This window comes from Epinephelus fuscoguttatus, linkage group LG3 (assembly GCF_011397635.1).
Source record: "Epinephelus fuscoguttatus linkage group LG3, E.fuscoguttatus.final_Chr_v1".
Taxonomy (NCBI): domain Eukaryota; kingdom Metazoa; phylum Chordata; class Actinopteri; order Perciformes; family Serranidae; genus Epinephelus; species Epinephelus fuscoguttatus.
The window spans coordinates 10,265,074-10,276,363 of NC_064754.1; the positions used below are offsets into that span (position 1 = coordinate 10,265,074).

General features: G+C 39.8%; 1 protein-coding gene across 1 annotated transcript; it reads right to left on the minus strand.

Annotated features, from left to right (window-relative positions):
• Nucleotides 1-3,220: 3,220 nt before the first annotated feature.
• On the minus strand, nt 3,221-9,846 carry coq7 (coenzyme Q7 homolog, ubiquinone (yeast)). The gene is made up of 6 exons (XM_049572030.1): nt 9,649-9,846; nt 9,156-9,334; nt 8,263-8,377; nt 7,855-7,994; nt 6,490-6,558; nt 3,221-6,263 (listed from the first exon to the last, which is right to left on the minus strand). Exons 1-6 carry the CDS (start codon nt 9,731-9,733, stop codon nt 6,186-6,188), a joined length of 666 nt encoding a protein of 221 aa, XP_049427987.1. The 5' UTR covers nt 9,734-9,846; the 3' UTR covers nt 3,221-6,185.
• Between the last annotated feature and the right edge of the window lie 1,444 nt (nt 9,847-11,290).

Genomic DNA, 11,290 nt, shown 5'->3' on the forward strand with positions numbered 1-11,290 from the left:
AGTCTGGGGCCGTTTAGTGGCCGTTTTGGTAAGGTACCGGAACTAGGGCGAGAGAGACAGGATCCGGAATTCGATGGATGCGCCTTTCAGTCAAAATAAAAGCACCAAGCTAATAAAAATGCTGTGAAACTTTGTAATTTAAAATTTACAAGAAAAGCCCCAAGCCGTTAAGTTAACCTTTTTCTTTTATTGTATGGTGTGCCAGAATTTAAAGTTTTACTTTGGTGAACGCTCTTACTTTGGTGAATTTGGTGAATTCCAGATCCGCTCTCTAGACCAGAACCAGAATCCAGACAAAATTCAGAGTGAATGGAAACCAGGCTCTTCCCTGTATGTGAAGAGCCTGGTGACACGAAGCTAGGAGTCCACAAACCAATGTGTGAAGTCATGATAGCTATGTCAATTATTTTATACAGTCTATGGTTTGATGCCTACTCAACACAATCTCACAAACTGCACCCACCAACACAACAGTTATTTGGACCTCGCTACAACACCACGATAACGTGAACAAATATGCGGCCAACTGTAGCAATAAATCGACTTCATAATCAAGCAATGAGCTGTAACCTTTCCCTAAACCTAACCTTACTGCTTTCTTTTGACCTAACAGTAACACTAGCTAAATGCTAATGTAGCATTTTCTTCATGGCTTTTGCTTCTGGACCAAGGAGCAAAGGGGGCTGATCGATGAAGATGGGACCTTCCATGTTGTGTCTCAGACACCCCTAGACTGGGCATAACAACTGATGTGAAGGTACGGTGGGCGAGTCATGTAGAGTTATGTATAAGAAGGCGCAGGAACTTCCTCAAGTCTCCTGGTTGTGTGGTAGTCTCGCAGTGTCACAGTGACTCCAGGAACTCTTCCTTTAAATCCTGACCAAATGGGCAACAGCTTAAAGGTTGATTTTACATTATGGTTGGACAATAAGAAAGCTGTTTACTGAGGACACTCTATATAACCACTCCTTTAAACACACACAGAAAGGTATTTAATGTCCTCAAGGAATAAGGGAACATTATGTATCTTGGGTCACTGGGCCTTCATTGTTTCCCTGTATGCTTTTTTTTTTCAGTCTTCTGATCTGACTTCATAAAGGACACGCTTATATCTAACCACAGAACAGGAGTTGTTTTTTTAGATGGCTAAAAAATGAGACTAATGGAAGATGAATGTATTAGTGCTGTTACAAAATCACATCACAGTCCTGTTGTACAGTGATTCAATATCCACTAAATCCTCAGAGGCTGCTCAGTGCTACAGATGGACCTTATGCTATCCGTTAGTTACCATATACTCCAGAAAGGCCTGCTGACTGACAGTCTGCGTACATCCAGGCCAAAAAGCAATACAATCTGTATCCGAAAGCTTTTATGACTTATGAAGATTAGTATTATGCGTGCTGCTCAAAATTTACAACCGCAATTATTCACGGGTAGAAAGACGGTCCCAGTTTACTAAAGTTTTATTGCTTTTCAAATTCTTGTTACCAATATCTCCTTCAGTGTTTCAGCAGATTCCTTTGAGATGCTCTCAGAAACTATCCTATACAGCTCACATGAGCTCCTGATGGACATAGACAGACACAGAAAGTAACTCTCTGATTTAGTGAAATTAAAATTAAAAGAGATGTTTAAAAAAGTATTACATCCATAGTTAAACAATGGCGGCTAATTCAGATGTGAAGTTGATGGTGTGTGGTTATTGACACCTGCATTTTGACTGAGTCATCACTCCTGTTTTTATTTACCGGTAATTTCGTCACCCAAAATGGTGCTACAGATGGAGCTGTACTTTGTTGCTTTATTTAAACGGTTGCACCTCGCTATATAACTGTCAGCGCTATTAATCTGAGGCACAGAGAAATTTATGATCCTCCACCTTTGATTTGCAAAGCTGCTCACTGTCTCATATTGCTTATGCATAGTGGGTGACCTCAGCAGCAAAACTAACCAATAAATATACGGTCAACCAAACAGAGAAATTATTAGTACAATTAAGGGATAACTAAATACAGAGTGGGGCAATGACTCATTTTAAGGTGTGCAGAAATGACCTATGATCACTGAACTAGACATGCAATACATTTAATTTCAGGTTATTTACCCTCAACAGCCTGCACTAAACACCCAGCTGATAACATCCACCATCATAACAAACATGACAGAGATGGGGTTGTTTAACTTTAGCTTTCTTTTTAGCTCTGCCTGATGGGTAGTAAAGAAGGCCCTATTTTTAAGGAATGGAGGCCATACGGCACATTAACCCCTGAGGTCAGGTCTGATATGCAAACCCAACCCCAGCTAAAATAACTCCTCTGACCTCATACTAGGCAAAATAGATCAGAGCCTGTGAACCTGGCCTACAGCTCACCTCCGTCAGACACTTACAGACACTGGCATACTGGCAGGTGATGAATTAAACTAAAGACTGTCAGTTAATGAAATGATTGTCTTCTTGATAAATTCATTGTTTGATCCAAAAAAAGGACCGTTAATAAATTCCTAAAGCCCGTGGACATCCTCAAAGAATAAGAAAAGGATATAATTTATTAATCCCTGAGAGGAAATTCAACTTTTTCACTGTGTTGTCATACACACACAGGCCCATAATACGCACACACGTACAAACAGGACCAACATGCATTGAATGGAAAGATGTCAGAGCGAGGCACCCATGGACAGGCACCCTGAGCAGCTGGGGGTTTGGTGCCTTGCCCAAGGGCGCATTGGCAGTGCCCAGGAGGCAAACTGGCACCTCTCAAGCTACCAGCCCACACTCTATACTTGGTCAGGACAGTGACTTCAGCTGGCAACCCACCAATTCCCAACCCAAGTCCCAATGGACTGAGCTTCTGCTGCCACAAAGTGTTTGTTCTGTTAGACCAACAGTCTGTAGTCTGACGTAAGATTAAAGCAGCCAATTCTCACAGTTGATATGATCTAACTCCTCTTGACATTTTGGCTTCAACAAGTAAGTGTTAGTGGCAAAGCACAGCCCCAATAGAGTGACTGAACATAACGATACCCTTTCTCCACCATAATTACTATGTATGCTGGGTTTTACAGGAAAACCCACTAAAATCAGAGCTGTGTGAGCAGCTCTGCCGAAGACAAGCATGCCATCCTGTTATTTATTTCTTTGGTGTCACGTTTGACATCACGGACAAGCTGGAAAACAGGTTAGTAAACAGTAGAAAGCAGCATGACATTACATCTCTCCCTTATTCAGTCTTTATTTTACACTTGGTGTTTATTTTGCATGATGTTCAAGAGCTGCTTAGACAGAGGTAGATGGTATTTTGCTGTGCCATGTTATTGCATCATGCTGGAAACAGGGCAGAAATTAGCACAGCCACTTGGCAGTGGATCCACTGATTGGAGCTGGGGACCCGAGACTACTGCAGTCATTTTTCTTCATTTCAGTCATTTTTCTTGGGAATTAAAGGAGAGGTTCAGTATTTTGCACTTTGAGCCCCATTTGTTTATGATGAAATAGAGTGGTTAAGACCAAAATTGTGACAATTACTTCTTTTTGGAGAATTTGGCTTTCCCCTGCCTGGCTTAACACTGCTGCCTATGGCCATGTGTGAACCTGTCCCTAAAACCACCCTAAATGTTCATTTTCAAAGCCATGAAACTCACCGAGTGGTCAGTGGTGTTCATTGATGTGCCATGTGTCCAATGAATCACTATGCAGTTGCCTTTGCAGTCGCCAGATTTTCACCAAATGCGGGAGTATTTTTTGGAATAATGTTGTCGTCCCCATTTCCACAGACTCGTAGATTGCAGCTGTTCTGGCAGCTCATGGTGGCCCAACCTTTTGATACATTATGTTGGTTTTTCCTTTCATTTGTCACCCACCTGTGTTCATATATAGTGAGAGGTTTTCAATTTAGCCACCTTATTGCTTGCTAGAGCAGAGAGACAAATTACCATCAAAGGACTTCATTTAAGTCCTATCAGCCCCCACCATTGCCCATAAATCACGGCATCATCATGTCCCCGGTGCATGAAAAGGCTGAACCACGGGTAAAGAGGTCTTGGGTCAGTACTCAATGTACAGTGAGGACAAACTGATATTGACTAGGAGGGGAATGAACACTTCGCTCAACCTGCTGAAAGGCCTAATAGATTAGGGGCCCCTGGACAAGCCCGTGTCAATCCCTCTTTCTCAGTGACCCAATGTCCCAGAACAGCTGTGTGAGGGCGCTTAGCAGTTAGGCCAGGATGACAACTCATTGCTCAGCTTGATATATGAACTATAACATGTGAAACAGGAGAGTTTGTTGAAGGGTATGATGGCTGTGTATGCTTGTTACAATATGTCCTCATTACAGTATTTTAGGTATTCGTTTTGGTGAACGGCAAGCCTAAGATGGTTGTCTTTTGTCAACTGCTGCACTGTCAGGAAAATAGAATACTCAGATATCAAAGAAACAAGCATTAATAAGATCACATAGTTGTTAATTGGAGTATTTATTCTGTTAACTCCTATTTGTTTATGCAAAAGTCTTTTTTTTTTCTTTTAACCAATTTTCGCACCAGCATCATTTATCAGACAGGCTGCCTCTCAGGGGTAGCACTGCAACAAAAAAGTGAGAAAGGATTTACGCTGATACAACAGTGTAGAGATCTGCTATTTAAATCAGGAGTGGTTACCTCCACCGATTAAAGCAGTCCATGATAGGGACGTCCTGATCAAGTGTTTTAGCCCGATTCCAAGTCATTCAGTAGGTAGTATCTGCCGATTCCGAGTCCCGATCTGATACTTATATTGTCCTAGTTAACACAGCTGCACAGTGCACACTTAAAGTACACTTAAGTGACTAAAATCAATCCAATGTATATGCTTGACAACTGAATGACTCTGCAATGCATTAAAAAAATGCCTCTCTTTTTTTACAAAATGAAGTATAACTCAACAAACCAATTATTTTATCTTTTTGGCCCTGTCGGCATCCTGAGGGACTTTTTCTGTCCCTTAAAGAGAGTAGGCTACTCTCCAGTGTTTGTTGCTTTGGTGCAGCTTTTCCCTGAGTTACCTGAATAAACCAATGACCATATGGAATGAATCGTATTCCAGTGAGTTTTTATTTTCGCCATCCGTACATCTTTTGTGTAGATTAAATTCATAAATTACTCTTACTGGCAGTTTGCTCGCAGGTCTTTTGTTGCACTTCAAGTGGTGTTGTGAGTGTCTGTGTTGAAAAACAGTCTCGTGCTGTGTTTTGTTGTCTTTATGGTGTGTGGTGTTTCACTGCAAGAGGGGTTCAGCCCCTGCTCTTAACACACACACGGAGTGGACAGCCAAACAGACAGCAGAGAGCTGAAGAGTTGACGACGGTTCCGCTGTTTATCGCTGCGCATTAAAGCTTCATGAAAAAAAAGCACCAGTGTGACAGCTGACACAAAACAAAGGATCGGACTGCGCTAAATAATCTGGCTGATCCTGATCGGTTAAAAAAAATTACTTGATCAGCCCTGTTACCAATCTATGAGATCAGAACGGGATATCCCTAGTCCATGTATTATACACTGTACAAAGCAGTAAAATTTTGGTTAATGCAGATAACTGTGAATGTTTGTATACAAGACTAAAGCAGCTCTGTGTGAAATTAAAAGCATATGAGATGTCTGAAAACGATTCTCAACATGGAGGTGGCTGAGCTGGCGGCTAGCAGCTAACAGTGCTAAATCCATGAACAGCACTAAACAATGGCAGCAGTGCTGACAGAGCTAACAGTGTTAACCAGGCGCTACACTTATGCGATGCAGCTGTCAGCAAAAATCAGTGGTAACCGCTGTCTGACCACAGTGCAAAGTGGAAGCAATGAGCTAGCCAGAGGAATACACCCATGCATTAACAGGCACGCATGGCTGGACCGGCTTACCACAACAAACCACAGAGAAGCTCGAATTACAGTTCACGCAGAGGTAGAGTGACGTCATTCTCTGCTCAGGTCGCCATTACTCCACTATATCTTTACAGAGAAAACACTGGTTTGCTGCTATCAATGCTCCGAATGTCGCATACAGAACCTTTACATCTTGCAATAGTACGAAGATAAATGTTAATTTACAGTGGAGCAGAAACTTCCATTGAAGTTCAAATCATTTATACAAATCGAGTCCACATATCAAACATCCACCGGTGAAAATTCTTAACTGTTCTAAACACGACGTTAGACCCGCTGAGAGGCATATATTGCAGCTTTGCAGCCAAGCTGTATTGCATTTTTTAGTAACCAGTATCCAGGTACCTAAAACAAAAAACAAATAAAACACTTTTAGATTGCAGCACTTTACATGGAATTCATTAAAACTGCAAGGACAGATACAAACTAACATATAAAAGTCTACTGATATTTATGCGCTTTGATTTACTTTAGCATGCTTTGATTCCACAGTGAGTACTTTGATTGTGTTTTTATGGAATCAAAGTATTTGTTTGGATTGTGCAGTGAAATTAAAGTGAAATACACTCACTGATTCTGCATCATGCTCCAGTCCTGTGTCATGATGCTCCAGCTCATCATCTCTGAATTCCTTTATAACCTGTTAAAATAGAACCCCAAGAACATTCATTAAATAATCAAGCCTATTCAGAAAATAAAAGGCCAGCAACAAGAACATGTGAGACCAAATAATAGTAATGCTGCACTAATAGTAATAACAGTCACTTCTTGGTAAACAGCTTGCAATTGATTTCATTTGTGGATATATGTTAAATAGGCAAACTTTATTTCTATTACTTTCAGCTGTAAATTTAATGATCAAAAATAAACATGGTGGTCCACCCTGTCTGACATTTCTACTGCACTTATTTTATGACCAATGTTGCTTTGCCTGCATCTTTGATGAGCTAAATTCATCAGCATCAAAGCTTGGCCATGTACTTCCTTGGATGGTGGCTGCAGCAATACATATTTTAGCCACCTAAAAAGACCCACCTAAAACAAATCAATATATTTAGAATATTTTCTCTGCTGGGGCGCTGGTGGCTTAGTGGATAGAGCAGGCGCCCCATGTACAAGGCTATTGCCGCAGTGGCCCGGGTTCAATTCCAGCCTGTAGCCCTTTGTAGCATGTCACTCCCTCTCTCTCTCCCCCTTCACACTTGACTTTCCTATCAATTAAAGGCAAAAAAAAAATCTTAAAAAAAAAAAAAGAAAAGACAAGAATATTTTCTCTGCATTACCTTTAATCAATCAAGATAGTGGCAGACCAGCAATTCTTGTGTATTCTGCTTAGAAATATTACTGCTTTTGTCAGGGGAGTCTGGTGGCTTCTAAAGGCTGTCTGACAACAAGGTAAAGGGTTGAAAATATTATAAATATAGCGTACACTTTAACTGATACTGATTTTTTTAAGGGTGGCCTTTTTCAAATGACTAAAAACTAACCAGAAGCAGCAAAATTTCATTTTATGTACGTGGCGCTGGGATTGTCTACCCAGAAGTCGTTGAGTCATGATTAGTCTTTCTTGTTCCTCTTAAAGCACTACTTTTTAACGTGTCTTATTAATATAGCTCACATGTGAAAATTGCTCCGAACTTCTCCGAAAACTGAAGCTATTTTCTCTATTTCCTTTCACATTAGCTTCTTGAACCAACCATGCAGCCCAAATATTTTATGTAATATGATCAGGCAAAGTAACAGGTGAAATCACTCTTAAAAAAGACACCCTTGTTTTGATTGAATATCTGAAACAAATGGGAAAACTCTTGACCTTCAGAACACTCTTGAGCTCTGACTATGTGTGTTCATCTCATTTCCAAGCAATAAAATGCCAATCAAGCCTTTGTCAATGTTAGTTGCAGTGTTATAAGAGAAAAAACAGTGGCAGACTCACTTGTAACAGTTCGGTGTATCGCTCGGGGTCCCTCTCCATCAGAGCTCTGATCTGGCTGTTGTAATGTTCGGAAATACTCTCTTCCACCGCCACAGTGCAGGCCATGGCCATCTCTTTTCCAAACAGTGCAGTGGATGCACCTGGAGGAAATTTCAAATGAAATTAACTCAACTCTGAGATTCCATTAAGCAACACCTGGCTGTGTATATTATAATATGTGGGTGTACAAATGCAACATAATCACAACATTTTACTGTACTCCAACAGCAGTTACAACTTCAACTTATTATTACACTATATTATATTATATTATACATATATTATATTATTTTATGGATTTCATGCATTTGTTTTGTTCTTCAAAATGAGTTACAATCCTATAACTGTATGCTTATGGGCTGTACCAACCTAATGCAAACCCAGCAATGTTCCAGAGGGGTAACAGCGCTGTGGGTCGAACTCTGTTCTCAGACAGAATTTCATTGAATTTATTGAGGTGTTTCTTTTCTTGATCCCACATTTCCTAAAGAAAAACACACATGAGCACAATGTGTCAAAAATTATTATGATGATTTTAAACCTTTGTTTAAAAAAAAAAAAGGTTGATTAGTTGGTGCACAAAACTGTATGGAACTATCAAAGTGGGCATGTCTGTCAGGAGGAGACTTGTGGGTACCCACAGAATCTATTTCCATCCAGATATCTTGAGATAAGTCAAGAGACCCTGTGAAAATGGCCAAGCTGTGTTTCCCTTGCCAAAAATAAGCATTTGGAGCATTAGTTTTCCTTGGATGCTAGCATAACATGGTTGGAATGACTGGATTCATCAGGTCTTCTAGTTTAATATGAAACCAGTATCAGTAGCAGCTTTAAAACTCAGCCCTCTATAGCCTCGGAAAGATAGGGATGTCAGCCTGAATCACCAGCAACCCTGCAGGTCTCAGAGAGTTAACTACCTAAATACACCCTGTTGTGCAAATCAAATTCTAGTGTCAGATGATCCTAACATCCACCAGTGTAACATAAAAGCAGAGTGAATTTCATATTTGTACTGAACAGCATCTCCTCCTCAGGAGAGGCCTGGACTCATCCATTAGGATTGCATCAGTAGAAATCATCTCAAACCAGCCATATTAGTAAAACTGAGTTTCTTCTGTGATTTCTGGATATTGGACTATTTTCAAATATTTTTGTCATTTGGAGCCATCAATATGAACTGGTGTCATGTGCAGGTCAAAGAACAGTGATGCATTTTAGTTTTCTGTCCTTCCTCTGAGTCATGTGTCGCCCTGTGTCCATACCTGGATGAGAGGCCCGGCGCTAGATCGGCCCAACACTGCCATCTGGCCGGCGTAAATGCGGTTGGCTCCGTATTCACCAGCGTGGTCTACGCGCAGGATTCGGTCCAACATCTCCTTCTCCTCACTGTCGCACGGGGTCGGGACCACACTGTACGCGCGTGAGCTTAGCTGCAGGGGCACTATCATATAAACAGCCTGAGGTTACACATCAACAACAACACACACTGATGCCAAAAGGGATCCTTTACTTTGAAAGACTTCAGGGCTACTTAGAGTATGTCCGTGCGGAGTTAGCTTGTTAGCATACAAGTCTGTTAGCAAACATAATGACCAGTAACGCTCGTTATTCGGTGACTCATAACTTTAAACATCCTGAACACAAAGGAAAAGACGAGTAGTTGTGGAAAAAAAACTACATATGACTCGTGTTAAGTGTTTTTAGCATGTGTAGCATGTTAGCTCTTAGCCGTGTCTGCTGTAACCTCCTGCTTACCTCTGCGTTTTAAACACTGGCGGATCATCGCAGGGCCGACTGCGTTAGACCAGCCATGTAAAGCTGTCCGCGCGGCTCCGTGCATGGTAGTCACTTTATGCTTTAACCACCCGCGTTATCAAAGAAACGTAAAACAAAGTTGTGTAAACTGTCATTGAAAATGTCAGAGTGGACGTGGCGCAGGCTTATGACGTCACAGCGCCACGACTTGCGCAACAGTGCCCCACCCTGCCTCAGGCGAAGTGAGTGCATCACTGAGGTGCTGTAGATCTCCCTGTTAGTTTTTAGGATTGTGTGAAAAATATAATATAATAAAGGATGTGTGCAAGTCTTTAAATGTCTTAAATTTAATCTTATAACAAAATTGCCTTAATAGCCTTAAATTTGAATTTGTGAGGTAACTTAACTGCTACAAACATTTTATCTTATTTTATCCATTTTTCATTTCTTTTTTGTGAAAAAGTCCACTTTGCTAATGTTACAAATCTTTTAAAATACTATAATAAAAAAAACACATTCCCACATAACATCTACATCTGCACAGACCACATAGTTACATGCAATGTTTACATAAGTAAACATGATTTGTCCAAAAATCTGTCCTAAATTTGGTTAAAAGGTGTCTTGAAATTTAACTGTGTCATGCCTGTAGACACCCTGTAATGATAATAATACAATATATTAAAAGAGAAAGGCTCAAACAAAAATATCAGGAACACAATAACTCATGTCACTATCCCTTCTTCTAGATGTTTTTGGTCTTCCTTATTTAATAATATACAGTGGGAGAGAGCATGGATATTTTGTGATTATCTTAAATACTGTATAAATAACAAATTTAAGGAAGTATCTTTCAGGATATCACAAAAAATCTACCCGATAAAGCTTGTGCCAGGAAGATTCAAGCTGAATACTATTAAAAAGTGCAATTTCTGTGGTCTGGAAATAGAGAATATTTCTCACTTCTCTCTAATTTTTTCATTGTATAAATGAATATTTTGGTTTGATATTGCCAACTGTCTAAAGAAGAAACTTAACATTTAACATACAACTCTTTCTTATTTTTGGAAAATTCCATATTCATAGGAAAGAATGCAGAAACCAAACCAAATTTCATGCACTTTATAAATTAATATCAACAGTATAGCACCATGTTATCAATATCAAGACCAAAAGAGTTATTAAGACCTTTAATTCATTAAATGATTATAATATGATGCATAACAAAAACTCTGGCATCTGTCTTATTTTGTGCTTTATTTTTTGTTGTCTATGTATCTGTTTGTATTTCTTTAAATGAATTTGTGAACAATAAAGAAAGTGAAAAATGACGACTAAATAAAAGAAGAAGCAGTTTGACCCTTTTGTGTGCGGTGTGTCTGCTTATTTACTATTAACCTTACTGTTCTTTAATGTCTTTGTTGCTTGTTACATGATAGGCGTATATCTAGTTTTGTCTTGTCCTTTTTTGTTGTCTTGTTGAAGTGTATAGGTAACTTTGTTTACAGATAATTACATGAACTGAACATGATACAGTGAAAGAGGTTACAAAGCATTGATTACTGTTAATCAATGCAGTAAAAGAATCAGAAGGTCCCTTGGGTCTACGTAGATCAAAATATCCCTGACCTGTTCCCAACAC